The sequence below is a fragment of the Oncorhynchus nerka genome, linkage group LG22 (assembly GCF_034236695.1).
Source record: "Oncorhynchus nerka isolate Pitt River linkage group LG22, Oner_Uvic_2.0, whole genome shotgun sequence".
NCBI lineage: Eukaryota > Metazoa > Chordata > Actinopteri > Salmoniformes > Salmonidae > Oncorhynchus > Oncorhynchus nerka.
Window position 1 is genome coordinate 41,702,224 of NC_088417.1, and position 16,339 is coordinate 41,718,562.

General features: G+C 44.3%; 1 protein-coding gene across 5 annotated transcripts in view; it reads left to right on the forward strand.

The window, feature by feature from the left end:
- Nucleotides 1-16,339, forward strand: part of LOC115105186 (anion exchange protein 2-like) — a 112,601-nt gene that overhangs the window by 72,271 nt on the left and 23,991 nt on the right. For 3 of the 5 annotated variants that reach the window (XM_029626891.2, XM_065007158.1, XM_029626892.2), the window contains 4 exons: nt 5,351-5,519; nt 7,089-7,324; nt 11,569-11,693; nt 12,641-12,840. In XM_029626891.2, the coding sequence (XP_029482751.1) occupies nt 5,351-5,519; nt 7,089-7,324; nt 11,569-11,693; nt 12,641-12,840 (730 nt within the window). The other 2 variants (XM_029626894.2, XM_065007160.1) reach the window with 2 other exon arrangements.

Consider the following 16,339-nt stretch of genomic DNA (forward strand, 5'->3'; position numbering starts at 1 on the left):
TATAACATTTTGAGGATTTAAGGGCCCATACCCGGTTTTCTGCAAGGGCCCGGTTTTCTGCAATGTAAAGGTGTAACCACATAATTAGATATTAGAACACTTCCTCTATATCTTTTACATTTTCCACCATGGCAGATTTGATTTCTCTACTTACGTGTGTGTGTGTGTGTGTGTGTGTGTGTGTGTGTGTGTGTGTGTGTGTGTGTGTGTGGTTCAATGTTTATTTTGATGACATTTTTATGACAAACCTCCAGTACAGCCATAATAACGCTATGAGAACCACAGGCCTGTGAGTGTACATGGTATCTACAGTATCACCAACCTCTATTTGTTCCTTACTTGTGGAGGTCACTCTTACGATCGTAGGATTGTCACGATACCAGTATCGCGATACTACAATATCTGATTAAACATGGCAAAAAGGAAAACACAAAACAGACTAAACTTTTTGATCTTTAAAAAAAAGTAATAATGTTTATCAAATATTGTGTGCTATAGCTTGGAAAAGAAACGTGTGATTCTGGGTGACAACATAACGCTGCTTGTTTCCAACATTAGGATTGTTTTCCTCAGGAAAACTGTTTTCCTCCTATCTGAGCACTCAGTACCTTCAAATGCGATGACTCATGAGATGCAGTCCTTGCTTAGTGCAGATGCACATGCCAATGCACTTTAATTTGACGCTTTTAAGTCTTCCAATGTCACAGAGCCAGTGTGTGGTGTTGTCCTCTAACAAATCCATGTGGTCCGAACATGTCCAATGTTTAACCCCAAAACATTAGCACTGAGTAATGAGTTATTAGTTGTACCATAACTCCTACAGGAAGCCACCAGTTCAGGACATTCAGGTGTTCTATCTGATCTATTTGTGGACAAATGTAGTTGTTTCATGTAAATATGTGACTGTAAATCATGTGGGGGGAAAACATTGCTTATTCAATTGCCTATGTGGCACATGTTCAATGCATGCCCTCTCCTTCTACAGTACTAGGCTGAGAGGAAGTTTGTGTAAAAAAAGTTCAAACATTTCTCTCCTATATGTACATGGTTTCCTTGCTTCTCTGTAATTGTCTTTCTCTTGCGGTTAGAGTCTGTGTTTTATTTACAATGTTCTAGATGTTCACATACTGTCGTGCCCTAGCAACCCCCGTCCACTCCAATGCCTCTCTGACAGAGATTTAGGCTCTAAAGCACATTGGTCAATATTTACACACACACAGTACATCACCAAAAGTATGTGGACACCCATTCAAATGAGTGGATTAGGTTATTTCAGCCACACCTGTTGCTGACCGGTGTGTAGATTTGAGCATACAGCCAAGCAATCGCCATAGACAAACATTGGCAGTCGAAGGCCTTACTGAAGAGCTCAGTGACTTTCAACGTGGCACCGTCATAGGACGCCACCTTTACAACAAGTCAGTTTGTCAAATTTCTGCCCTGCTAGTGTTGCCCTGGTCAACTATAAGTGCTGTTACTGTGAAGTGGAAACGTCTAGGAGCAACAACGTCTCAGCCATGAAGTGGTAGGCCATACAAGCTCACAGAACGGGACCGCAGAGTGCTGAAGCCACACACAATTCTAAAATAACCATGCACAATGCCAAGCGTCGGCTGGTGTAAAGCTCGCCGCCATTGGACTCTGGAGCAGTGGAAGCGTTTCCTCTGGAGTGATGAATCAGCTTCACCATCGAAGTCAGACGGACAAATCTGGGTTTTGCAGATGCCAGGAGAACGCCCCAATGCATAGTGCCAACTGTAAAGTTTGGAGGAGGAATAATGGTCTGGGGCATTTTTCATGGTTTGGGCTAGGCCCCTTATTTCCAGTGAAGGAAACTTAATGCTACAACATACAATGACGTTCTAGACGATTCTGTTTCCCACACGACAATGCCCGTGCACAAATCAAGGTCCATTTAGAAATGGTTTGTCGATCGGTGTTGAAGAACTTGACTGGCATGCGCAGAGGAAGCAAGTACCCGCAGCAATGTTCCAACATCTAGTGGAAAGACTTCCCAGAAGAGTGGAGGCTGGTATAGCAGCAAAGGGGGGACCAACTCTGTATTAATGCCCATGATTTAGGAATGAGATGTTTGATGAGCAGGTGTCCACATACTTTTGGTCATATAGTTTATACCTAAGTTAAAATGAGGGAGATGGTGAGGTATTGTTTGAGTACCATTCAAACACTGCTTGCCCTTTAAGTGCATTTGGTTTGTCCTCAGAGAGAATGAACGCAGAGTCTTGTTTATTCTACTATGCCACAATCATAAGAGATAGGTTAGTGCCAGGCTGGGAGATATGGGTACGTACGATTAGGGCATCACGCGGCCAAGGTGGGCACGGGGAGACTGCTCTCTGCTCATACATGTGTTTTATGGAGGTGTTGGGATTCAGAGCGCAACAGTGTTGCCATAGACGAGGGCATTGCCACTTGTCTGCGAAACGCCACTCCTGACTCTAATCATACCTCAAGTCTTCCTATTGCACCATGAGTGAGGTAAGTTCCTCAAATAACTGATGAAAGAGAGAATTTTGTTTTAGTCTTTCTATTGCTGTTTTTTTTTTGCTGTCATAGGAGTTTTTTGTTACGATTTTATTTATTTCGGTTTTCCTTGGCTGGGCTCACCTTTCCTCAGTGTTGCAGTGGTTTAGCCTGACCGTCCAGGGTTTGTTGATGCACAGATTTTTGGTTGTGGAAAATAGTTTCACCCTTCTGGCAATCCCTCACACATCCTCTACAGCTTTAGAGATTGACTGTGAAGTGATGTGAGAGTGTACAGCAATGGGTGAAATCTGTCTTCACTTCTCCTGGAGTTATTAGTGCGTGGGGGATTTGTTTTTCAGGTGAACTTGATTGTTAAAAATATCACTGAATGATGGGCCTCCCGGGTGCATCGCAGTGCCACCAGAGACTCTGGGTTCGAGCCCCGGCTCTGTCGTGGCCGGCCGCGACCGGGAGGTCCATGGGGCGACGCACAATTGGCATAGCGTCGTCCGGGTTAGTAGGGAGGGTTTGGCCGGTAGGGATATCCTTGTCTCATCGCGCACTAGCGACTCCTGTGGCGGGCCGGGTGCAGTGCACTCGCTAGGTGTACGGTGTTTCCTCCGACACATTGGTGCGGCTGGCTTCCGGGTTGGATGCGCGCTGTGTTAAGAAGCAGTGCGGCTTGGTTGGGTTGTGTTTCGGAGGACGCATGATTCTCGACCTTCTTCTCTCCCGAGCCCGTACGGGAGTTGTAGCGATGAGACAAGACCGTAACTACTAACAATTGGATACCACAAAATTGGGGAGAAAAAGGGGGTAAAATATAACTGAATGAGGATGCTTTATTTTAACACGTGGATGAGATGGGCAGCACTTTGTTTATTCTTGGATGAACTGCCCATCAACTGGCATTCAGGTAATGAATGCATTCGATAGGACTACAGACTGGAAAAAACTGCAAGATTTTAGATTTGTATCTTACAGGTCCAAAAACTGGGACTGACAGAAAACAGCTCTCAAACCGGCACTTGAACTCCATTAAAGAACAATAGGACTCTGGTGATCTGTGTTTGACAGAGGTGACTAAGGTAAGGGTGAGGCCCATGCAGCCTACCTGAGCAATTTCTTGTGGAACGGTCTGAATGGACCTTCTGACAGTTGAGGAGTGTCACCTTGGGTCAACATTGAATGTTTGTGAAGGAGCCCCTCACACTCTATCACAGACACTGTCAGAGATTTGTCAAAGAGAGTCTGTTTTTTTACACCCGTTTGTGGTATGTGTGCATTTAATACTGTAGGTAGTTCACACAGTAACTCCATAGTATAGTAGCCAGTGCTGTGAAAAAGTAGCCAGTGCTGTAAATTGAATATCTTTCATTCCTATATTTAACACATGCAGCAGCCCCATTGCTAACCATTTTTTAATGAAAGGTAGAAAATGGCCATTATCACTCCATGGAGTGATATTTTTCTAGGTGTCTTTTGGTCTAGGATGGATGTGTAGGCAAAACCCCATTTTCCAGTCTCCAGTCATATAGCCCGACAGGGAGCATGAGGATGAGGAGCATGAGGTGGAATTTCTTCTGTCCCCCTCGAGTGCCGGAGAGAATTTGATCTACCGATGACGTGTTAAATGGCCTGAGAAAGGGTTTGAAGGGGCGTCAAATGAGGCATGGGGCCGCGACTGTTTGTCCAGTGTCACAGGAGGGAGCGTACTCCGCTCTGTCAGGAGCTGCACGATCTCTACTGTAGCCACGGCAACATCTGCTTTGCCTTAAAGCTGGAGAGAGGAGAGGATCCCCTCTTTTGTCGGGATTGAGTTCACCTGCTCCACTGCATCCCGTCCTTATCACAACCCCCCCCCCCCGAGCAGATGAGGTATGCAGCATGATCTAGCATCCTGCTGCTGGGAAAAAGAGATCACTTACAGTACCTCAGGGTTTCCCAGCCTTCTCCTCGGAGACTACCAGAAGTTTTACATATCTGTTGTTGCCCAGAACTGGCACACATTATTCAATTAGTCAAGGGCTTGATTATTAGTTAACTAATCGAAACCGGTGTGTCAGTGCAGGGCTAGAACAAATGTGTGAAACATCTGGTGGTCTCATAGGAGAGGGCTGGGAAATACTGACTTAACTCCCCGGGTTGTCCATCATACCACTAACTACACTCGACCATCCATAGACCCCAACCTGTCCAAGTCATTGGACAGAGCTTGTAGGGTAATCACTATGTTGAGTTTAAAGCTACTGTACTGTTTGGAACCCAAGAAGACTACAATCATGTCTTTTTTGTGGATTTTAACACATTTGGAATGACTAGAACTCCCTCTAGTGGCAGTTGGGTGTGAGGTTACATGGATTTGACATAAGCATGAATGGTGTCAGCAAACAACCTCATATAGCAAACCTGAATAACATGGTAGGCTAAAATGGATAATTCTCCTGTCCATAAAAAACCTTTGCACTTCATGTTGATCTGAAAGAATTTGATATGTATTAGCAATTTAGTAGTAGCTTTAACTTAACGGGGTAGACTAGATGGAATTTTTGCCATGCTGGTTACCTCTATCCAAACCTTCCAGATTTACACAAGTGGCTAGGTGTTGTTTCTGAATGGGACCTATAATATCATGGCTCTTTCTCAATTAAATGTTTTCCATGATTCCTCTCATTTGTCTCTTTTCACCTTTTCAAAATCCATTGAAGAAGATGGGAGGAACCTTTGACCTTCTCCAATTGAAAAGAGACTAGGAGATGGGATGCAAAAAATCACAGAAATCGAATCGAGATGGAGCCAGTATCTTATTCCCTATGTCTCCCATGACTAATCTGACCCTCTCCTCCCTTTTTTCCTCTCTCAGCCGGAGGCGCCACCAGCCTCAACCCAGCAAGGCACGCAGCGGACGGATGAGGAGGATGAAGGGGACCTGAACAAAGCCCTGGGAGTCCAGAGGTTTCAGCAGATCATCAGCCCTGCCCCCAGGATCCCTGACGAGCAGCACCGCACCTACAGCGAGGAGGACTTTGAGTGTAAACACGCACACACTTGTACACACAGGACATTCACACGCTTAGGTGGTTCATATACACTTTATATACAAAAGTACATGGACACCTCTTCAAATTAGTGGATTGCGCTATTTCAGCCTCACTCGTTGCTGACAGGTGTATAAAATTGAGCATACAACCATGCAATCTCCATAGACAAACATTGGCAGTAAAATGGCCTTAATGAAGAGCTCCGTGTCTTTCAACGTGGCACCATCATAAGATGCCACCTTTCCATCAAGTCATTTTGTCAGATTTCTGCCCTGCTAGTGTTGCCCTGGTCAACTATAAGTGCTGTTATTGTTAAGTACAAACATCTAGGAGCAACAACGGCTCAGCCGCGAACTGGTAAGCCACACAAGCTCACAGAACGGGACCGCCGAGTGCTGAAGAACACAGCGCGTAAAAATTGTCTGTCCTTGGTTGCAACATTCACTACCGAGTTGCCTGTGGAAGCAACTTCAGCACAAGAACTGTTCGTCGGGATCTTCATGAACTGGGTTTCCATGGCAGAGCACAAGCCAAAGATCACCAGGCGCAATGCCAAGCATTGGCTAGAGTGGTGTTAAGCTCACCGCCATTGGAATCTGGAGCAGTGGAAACGCATTCTCTGGAGTGATGAATCCTGTTTCACCATCTGGCTGTTTGACGGATGAATCTGGGTTTGGTGAATGCCAGGAGAACTCTGCCTGCCCCAATGCATAGTGCCAACTGTAAAGTTGGTTGGAGGAGGGCTGTTTTTTTAATGGTTTGGTCTAGGCCCCTTAGTTCCAGTGAAGGGAAATTTTAACGCTACAGCATACAATGACATTCTAGATGATTCTGTGCTTCCAACTTTGTGGCAACAGTTCGGGGAAGGCCCTTTCCTGTTTCAGCATGCACAAAGCGAGGTCCATACAGAAATTCTTTGTCAAGATTGGTGTGGAAGAACTTGACTGACCGGCACAGAGCCCTGACCTCAACCCCATCGAACACCTTTGGGATTAATTGGAACGCAGACTGCGAACCAGGCCTAATCGCCCAACATCAGTGTCCGACCTCACTAATGCTCTTGTGGCTGAAAGGAAATAAGTCCCCGCAGCAATGTTCCAACATCTAGTGGAAAGGAATACCTAGGATAGGATAAAGTAATCCTTCTCACCCCCCTTAAAAGATTTAGATGCACTATTGTAAAGTGGCTGTTCCACTGGATGTCTTAAGGTGAACGCACCAATTTGTAAGTCGCTCTGGATAAGAGCGTCTGCTAAATGACTTAAATGTAAATGTAATGTAAATGAAAGCCTTCCAAGAAGAGTGGAGGCTGTTATAGCAGCAAAGGGTGGACCAACTCAATATTAATGCCATTGATTTTGGAATGAGATGTTCAACGAGCAGGTGTCCACATACTTATGGTCATATAGTGCACTTTTGCAGAAATTGTGACGGGGATACCATAATTTTTGTGAATCGTAGATTTAAAACAGTTTATTTAAATTAGTCCCTCTGAAAACCACAGAAAATGATTTTAACTCCATAAACCACACTCTTTATAACCACTGAATCTTCCTGCAGACCACCGTCACTCCTCACACCACATGCACCATCCCCTGTCCAAGCTGCACTTCGAAGGGAGGAGGAAGAAGAGCAGCAAGAAGAAAAAGGAAAGCGACCGCAAGGACAATTCAGGCCCCACCAGCAGCACCACTATTGAGGAAGGAGAGGATGAGGAAGATAATGAGGAAGAGGGTGGAGAGAGCCACACCCATCTCTCTGAGACATATTGTGACACCGTCAAAGAAGATGTACAGGTAATTAGTGACACCTATGCAAATCAAAACTGGTTCTGTCAAAGTTTTCATAACATTCGTCAGGTCATGGAAAATGTTATTTTAACACTAAAACTGTCCAGTGGTGTTGATTCTAGAATGTTTGTATAAAACATTTGCCTGATGTTGCAAGAACATGCTTAGAACACATTTCATATTTTCTTTAAAGGTTCCCGTAATGTTTCATAAGGTAGTGGGAGCAGTCTGGTGAGAACATTGTGGAGACATCACAAAACACATGTTCCCAAAGCACAAAAACTCCAGTTGATTCTACAATGTTAATTTTAGGATGCAAAAAACATTCACATGATGTTGTGAGAATGTTCCCAGAACACATTTGGTCTGTTCTTTAAAGGCTCCCAGAATGTTTAATTTGATTGTGGGAACATTGTGTAGACATGACAAGAGATACAGTATGTTCCCGAAACACACAAACTGCCCAGTTGTGCTGATTATTTCAATGTTTATATTAGGTTGCAAAACCATTTGCCTGTTGCAAGAACAGGCCCAGAACACATGTGTTATGTTATAAAATTTCCTAAAACATTTATTTAGGTTGTGGGAACATTGTGGGTGATATGACAACATATAGGTTCCCAAAACAACACTAAAACTGTCCAGTTGTTGACATTCGGCTACTGTTTGTATCAGGGTGCACATAAACGCAACATTCAACAATTTCAAAGACTTTACTGAGTTATAGTTCATATAAGGAAATTGAAATCCAATTCATTAGGCCCTAAGCTGTGGATTTCACGACTGGGAATACAGATATGCATCTGATACCTTTTAATAAAAAATAAATAAAAAAGTACGGCCTTGGATCAGAAAACCAGTCTGTATCGGGTGTGAACACTATTTGACTCATGCAGCTCACCACATCTCCTTCACATAGTTGATCAGTATGTTGATTGTGGCCTGTGGAATCTTGTCCCACTCCTCTTCAATGGCTGTGCGAAGTTGCTGGATATTGGCGGTAACTGGTGATCTAGAGCGTCCCATGCTCAATGGGTGACATGTCTGGTGAGTGAGATATGCCACGCCTGTCTGGTGGATGGATTATCTTGACAAAGGAGAAATGCTCACTAACAGATGGAAACAAATGTGTGTATATGGAACATTTCTGGGATCTTTTATTTCTGCTCATGAAACATGGGACTAACTTTACATGTTGTCTATATTTTTTGTTCAGTGTCGGTTGTGGAAAGAGTACATTAGAAGAGAGGATCCCAAAAAACAAAATATGCTCAGTTGCGATGACATTCATACAATGTTTAAGTTGGGTTGCACAGGACATTCCCTTAATGTTGTAAGAATGTAATGAGTCAGTTTTTATGACATTCATAGCATATTTGTTTTAGGTTTAACAAAATATTCTGTTGAATAATAATAATAATAATAAATAAGAAACATTTTACCTTTTGGAGATCTTATTTCAAGAACATTTAGATAACTTTGACCTAATATTACCACAACATTCCCAACATGCAAATTTGTAGCACATTGGACTACATGCCCCAGTTATGTTTCTCCAGATGTAATGGCAATTCACATTTGAGGATTATATTGTAGGCAGTGTCAATTTTAACACGTAAGTCATGGTGGGGCAAACTCTAAATGTTGATTTCTTTATGCATGCTAGCAAAGCCACTACACAATACTAAACAATGCCCACAAACCGTTAGGGCCTACATAAAGCTGTCCCAACAGCAGCTTTCTTTTCAGCACCATGGAGTGAATACTTACCAACGCTACACCTGGCTATTAGCGGAGCCTTGTCTGGCAGCGAAACAGTTCAGTCAGCCTCATTTACTTCCTTTTTATAAAACATAGCTGATATGGCTACTTGCTTAAACAAATGTGGTTTCTACTGACAACTGAGATGTACAAATTATGGCAGAAGGGAACGATGAGCGCTTAACAGGCAAGCCGTAATTTCGATGACGACATTAATGAGCGAGCTAAGACTGATGTACTCAATATAACTATTTGTTCAGCCTTTTTGAAATGTACAGTGACAGAATTCGCAACATTGGCCATTCTTACAGTATTCCCCCTGTACACTGTCAGAACCATAGGATATCTAAAGGGGGCATACAAGCAGACAATGAACACCCTTAAAATATTCAATGACGTGGGGAAAGGGGGAAAGGGACCAAATGATTAGGGTGAGGCACATGGGCTACTAACAGCTTACTACACTACATAAACTCAGTATTACTTTCTTAGCTACAGTATACATATCTCCCTGGCATATTACATCATTTATGCAGCAGCATACAAGACATGTCTGGACTCGCGTTGTTGTGCTATGCTCACTTGAACTGGAAAATGGCGTGGCGCTCCTTGTGGGCAAATTGTCATCAAAGTCTGGCATTATCTGGATTTATGGTGCTTTCAAGACAACTGGAAACTATTTTTTTTTTTAAACAAGGTTGAATCATGACGTCGGTGATCTTCAGGTCGGAGCTCTAGAAAGAGCCTTCTATACACTACAAGTCCAAAGTTTTTAAGAACACCTACTCCGGTGTTACTATTTTCTACATTGGAGAATAATAGTGAAGACATCAAAACTATAAAATAACACATATGGAATCATGCAAACATGTAAACGTCTCTTTTTCAGGACCCTGTCTTTCAAAGATAATTAGTAAAAATTCAAATAACTTCTCAGATCAAAGGGTTTAAACACTGTTTCCCATGCTTGTTCAATGAACCATGAACAATTAATGAACATGCACCTGTGGAACGGTCGTTAAGACGCAGCTTATAGACGGTAAGCAATTAAGGTCACAGTTTTGAAAACGAAGGACACTAAAGAGGCCTTTCTTACTGACTCTGAAAAACACCAAAAGAAAGATGCCCAGGGTCCCTGCTCATCTTTGTGAACGTGCCTTAGGCATGCTGCAAGGAGGCATGAGGACTACAGATGTGACCAGGGTAATAAATAGCAATGTCCGTACTGTGAGACGCCTAAGACAGTGCTACAGGGAGACAGGACGGACAGCTGATCGTCCTTTATTGACCAACAATGTGAAACAACACCTGCACAGGATCGGTATATCCGAACATCACACCTGCAGGACAGTTACAGGATGGCAACAACAGCCTGAGTTACACCAGGAACGCACAATCCCTTCATCAGCGCTCAGACTGTCCGCAATAGGCTGAGAGAGGCTGGACTAAGGGCTTGCAGGCCTGTTGTAAGGCAGGTCCTCACCAGACATCACCGGAAACAACGTCGCCTATGGGCACAAACCCACCGTCGCTGGACCAGACAGGACTGGCAAAAAGTGCTCTTCACTGACAAGTCGCGGTTTTGTCTCACCAGGGGTGATGGTAGGATTTGCGTTTATTGTTGAAGGAATGAGCATTACACTGAGGCCTGTACTCTGGAGCAGGATCGATTTGGAGGTGGAGGGTCCATCATGGTCTGGGGCGGTGTGTCACAGCATCATCAGACTTAGCTTGTTGTCAATACAGGCAATCTCAATGCTGTGCGTTACAGGGAAGACATCCTCCTCCCTCATGTGGTACCCTTCCTGCAGGCTCATCCTGACATGACCCTCCAGCATGACAATGCCACCAGCCATACTGCTTGTTCTGTGCGTGATTTCCTGCAAGACAGGAATGTCAGTGTTCTACCATGGCCAGCTGAAGAGCCCGGATCTCAATCCCATTGAGCACGTCTGAGACCTGTTGAATCGGCCGGGTGAGGGCTACGGCCATTCCCCCCAGAAATGTCCGGGAACTTGCAGGTGCCTTGGTGGAAGAGTGGGGTAACATCTCATAGCAAATATGGTGCAGTCCTTGAGGAGGAGCTGCACTGCAGTAGTTAACGCAGCTGGTGGCCACACAAGATACTGGCTGTTACTTTTGATTATGACTCCCTCCCTCTTTGTTCAGGGACACATTATTCCATTTGTTAGTCAAGTGTCTTTGGAACTTGTTCAGTTTGTCCCAGTTATTGAATCTTGTTATGTTCATACAAATATTTACAAATGTTTTCTGAAAATAAACGCAGTTGACAGTGAGAGGACACTTCTTTTTTTGCTGAGTTTAGTAACCAAAAAAGTGTTATAAACAAATCAAAATATAATTCATATAGCCACCCTTTGCCTTGATGACAGCTTTGCACACTCTATATTACTCCACTCAGACACTACCAGAGTTGAGAAGATTGAGTCGAACCAAGGTCTCATGTGTGCCCCCTCTCTCCTTCATAGTTTTTTCTGTCAGATGAAGATCACCTGGCCACACCTACCACAGACATACCCTGCCCTGCCCGAGGGCTGGAGGTTGTTCCCCAGTCTGCCGTGAGCACTGTCCCTGAAGATGCCAACTCCACGGAGTGAGTACACCTCTCTAAGTGCACCCCCATTTTCATTCCATTATTACCATAATGATGTGATCGGGTGAGAATCTTTGGCAGTTGAAGTGCCGCAAAGGAGGATGAGACACAACACAGCAAGGACTGTTTTATAGCACGTAGCCTGATACTGCTCGCTTTGAGGCATTCTCCTTCGCTGATTGGATGAGAGAGATTTGTGTGTGTGTCGCCCACTTTACGTTACCATGTCCCAGGCATCCAGGCAGCCTGCAGGGTTCTGATCTAATAGGTCCTGATTCCACCAGCAAGAACAAAGAGCCATATTTCACCTGTCTGACTGTTTCCATAGAGAATTCCGACCCTTCCTACTAACACACCTCTCCTCTCGACCCTCCACCTATGGCATTTAGTCTCAGGACACATTAGTGCTTTGTCTGGGATATAGCTTTGTGGGCTCTCCTTTCATCTCCTTTCTCAAGTCTGCTGTAATATCACTCTGTGGACTTCCTCCTACTACTTCTAAAACTGCACACTACACATTGGAAGGTAGAGGTGTCACCCAAGTTAAATATTCTGACTGCAGAGGGATCTTTGGAATATAGTTGTTTTCTGAAACTAACAGCTTTTTGGAGACCTTGAGTGTTTTTCAGGTTTCGGAAGGATCCGCTTGGACTGATGAATTCTTAGTGGGAGTTTTCAATCTTTTAGTTTATCGATAGCGACATTCAGACTTGGGTTTCATTTGATTAAGTATTTTTTCTTCTCCTGTGAATTGAGTTTTTCTGTATGTTTGATGTGCTTGTTCCAAGGAGTGTAGAGGGAGACTGACAAACATTTCTCCTTTTGTATCTTAGAAAATGTGCATTTTTGTAATTTACTGGCCCAGTCTCATAGATGTAAAAGTTATGTTGTGTCTAATATTTTGTTCACCTTAATGTTAACTCTAATTTCTTTCTCTCCTCTCCCAGAAAGCCCTGTCCGGCCTCGTCCAGCAGTGACCCATCCGACCCCACCCCTCTTATCCGCGTGGCCAGCCGCAGCTACGACCTGCAGGAGCGCCGGTGCACCGGCAACATGACTGGCGCCGAGCAGGCTAAGTACGAGCGCATCCCCACGGACGAGAGCGAGGCGCAGACACTGGCCTCCGCCGACCTGGATGGGATCAAAAGTGAGTCTTGAGGAATATTGCCAACCTCGGTCACTTCATGTTCAGCTTTTGTTCTCACTGAAGCAATGTTTTAGTGCTTACTGTAATTCCGCAGTTGTTTGTATAATTTAATTCAGAGCCAAGACGACATGCGGGTTCTCTCTTTATTTAGACAGCATGTTATATTTAAAGTTCTTGTACTTGTACATTTTTAAGGGCTGTTTTGTCATTTAGGAGATTTATTTAGAACCCCGGTACTCTGAACTAACCTCTCCCTGACCTAAGAATCTAAACTCTCCCTGACCTTCGTGTTCACTCAGACTACTGTGCCAGATTAACTTTTAAAGATGTATTTTTACATTTTACTTCTTCAAAGTGCTTAATATCTTGCTCTTTGTGTATTTGCGCCTGTTTGTGTGTGTGCTTGTGTGAAGAGAAGAGTCTATGGCTCCACTGAAGGTCAGAATGCCCTAAACAGAGAGAAAGAAGGGAACACACTGGGGTACATTAATGTCCTGTGACGTCCCTAGCTCCAGTGGCAACCGGGGTGATTTACGTCAGGGGGTCGACCCCTCAGCGGACAGCGGCAGCTTATCAGAGAGTGTGGCGGACACTGACAAAATAGGAGCGACGTCCTCTAATTAAATTAGCCTGTTCCCGCTCTAAGCTGAGGCCCCTGGATCCAGGCCCGAGTCAACCCGGTGGCTAATTGAGAAAGCTGCCCCTCTGGTTCACAACCCCTGAGTCATAAGTGCCAATAAAACAATGTGGAAGCGCTAAAGTCGTCTGGGGGGAAAAACATGAGAGAAGCTGAATTGCATGGAGATGATTTGATGTGGGTCCAGTGCCAACATCGGGCTACGTGACATAGAGGGTGTGGCCTTTGTCAGGGTCCCTGACCGCATCAGGAGTCTCCTCGGGTGGATCCTCTTTTATCTGCTTCCCAGCACTGCAAAGCAGCCTGGGAAAGTGCCTCTGCGGCTGGCCGCTGCTCAACGATCGGAATTATTAGATCACTGTCTCATTCCTCTTTTGTTCAACCCTCCTGTTAGCACCTCTGCTAGTTAATGCGCTTGGACACTTTCTACCCTAACCAGGTCAGGTGGGGGTCAAGGAATGCTTTTTTCCCCTAACTCCATTCCTGGACACGCAAAGACTTGTGCTTGAGATTGGAGAGGTCACGGTTCCTCATTCCCATGCCAGCACTATGCCCACCACCAAGCGCCTCTCCTTCAAGAGTGCCAGCCTTGCCTGGGCCAAGTCTCACTCCAGGACTTCCCAGACAACCACACACGCGCAACTGGAGTCCGGCACATTATGAAGCCTCTAAGGCGGACGAACGGTTCCAGTAGACATAGCCCCAAGGTCTGACAAGGTACAGCGACACCTTACAGTGAAACCCAGATAATGAACAAGAGGCTCAAATGACAGAAGATGATACTTCGTTCCTCTCCAGTTTCACTCGCAGAGTTTTCGAAGGACGTACAGGACAACTTGTTCTTCAGGAGAAATGCTGTCATTTTTATACACCCTCAGTTTTAGGTGATGAATTGATGAAGGTGCTCAACGACCAGGGTGTTTCTCAAACGGGGAAGGAGCCCACTGACAAAGGTAAGGTTGGTTCCTACCTCTGAGAGGATCATCCACACCCGTTGCCGCATTCCCTCTGAGATGTATCCAACCAGCTCACTTTCATCCAGCCTTATTATCTAAACTGTCCTTGGTTTGCGGCCAGCCTGGTAACCCAACTAGGGTTTAATAGCGGGAACCAGGTTACTGAGGTTTCCGGCCCAAACCCACTCCCGTTTCCCGGGATAAATAACTGAGAAACCAGTCAATTATAATAAATTATTTATATGAACAGCTTGAAGTGAAATAGAACTGTTAAATTATATGCAATGTCCAAATCTGTCTTTACGGCTTCCTCTGCTCTGCTATCTGCATGATCAATCATCAACACTCAGGGTGGGGACAGACAGCGCATCTCATATGGAGTGCAGTTCACAATGCATGTATCATCTCATCAGCAGGTAACTTTTTTTTCTTGTGACCGGTACATTTGCTGTAGCATAGCCTATGCTACAGTAATATTAGGACTACTATCTGAATATGCATGTAATTTACACATCTCCGTCTGGCTTTCGGGGGTCACATTTTTTTTATTAAGATCCTATTTAAAAATTGCTACTGCAGAGTTTTAAAACAGCCTATCACTCGAATATCGCTCCAGCAGGTACAGTGCCTTGTGAAAGTATTCGGCCCCCTTGAACTTTGCGACCTTTTGCCACATTTCAGGCTTCAAACATAAAGATATAAAACTGTATTTTTTTGTGAAGAATCAACAACAAGTGGGACACAATCATGAAGTGGAACGACATTTATTGGATATTTCAAACTTTTTTAACAAATTAAAAACTGAAAAATTGGGCGTGCAAAATTATTCAGCCCCTTTACTTTCAGTGCAGCAAACTCTCTCCAGAAGGATCTCTGAATGATCCAATGCTGACCTAAATGACTAATGATGATAAATACAATCCACCTGTGTGTAATCAAGTCTCCGTATAAATGCACCTGCACTGTGATAGTCTCAGAGGTCCGTTAAAAGCGCAGAGAGCATCATGAAGAACAAGGAACACACCAGGCAGGTCCGAGATAATGTTGTGAAGAAGTTTAAAGCCGGATTTGGATACAAAAAGATTTCCCAAGCTTTAAACATCCCAAGGAGCACTGTGCAAGCGATAATATTGAAATGGAAGGAGTATCAGACCACTGCAAATCTACCAAGACCTGGCCGTCCCTCTAAACTTTCAGCTCATACAAGGAGAAGACTGATCAGAGATGCAGCCAAGAGGCCCATGATCACTCTGGATGAACTGCAGAGATCTACAGCTGAGGTGGGAGACTCTGTCCATAGGACAACAATCAGTCGTATATTGCACAAATCTGGCCTTTATGGAAGAGTGGCAAGAAGAAAGCCATTTCTTAAAGATATCCATAAAAAGTGTTGTTTAAAGTTTGCCACAAGCCACCTGGGAGACACACCAAACATGTGGAAGAAGGTGCTCTGGTCAGATGAAACCAAAATTGAACTTTTTGGCAACAATGCAAAACGTTATGTTTGGCGTAAAAGCAACACAGCTCATCATCCTGAACACACCATCCCCACTGTCAAACATTGTGGTTGCAGCATCATGGTTTGGGCCTGCTTTTCTTCAGCAGGGACAGGGAAGATGGTTAAAATTGATGGGAAGATGGATGGAGCCAAATACAGGACCATTCTGGAAGAAAACCTGATGGAGTCTGCAAAAGACCTGAGACTGGGACGGAGATTGTCTTCCAACAAGACATTGATCCAAAACATAAAGCAAAATCTACAATGGAATGGTTCAAAAATAAACATATCCAGGTGTTAGAATGGCCAAGTCAAAGTCCAGACCTGAATCCAATCGAGAATCTGTGGAAAGAACTGAAAACTGCTGTTCACAAATGCTCTCCATCCAACCTCACTGAGCTCGAGCTG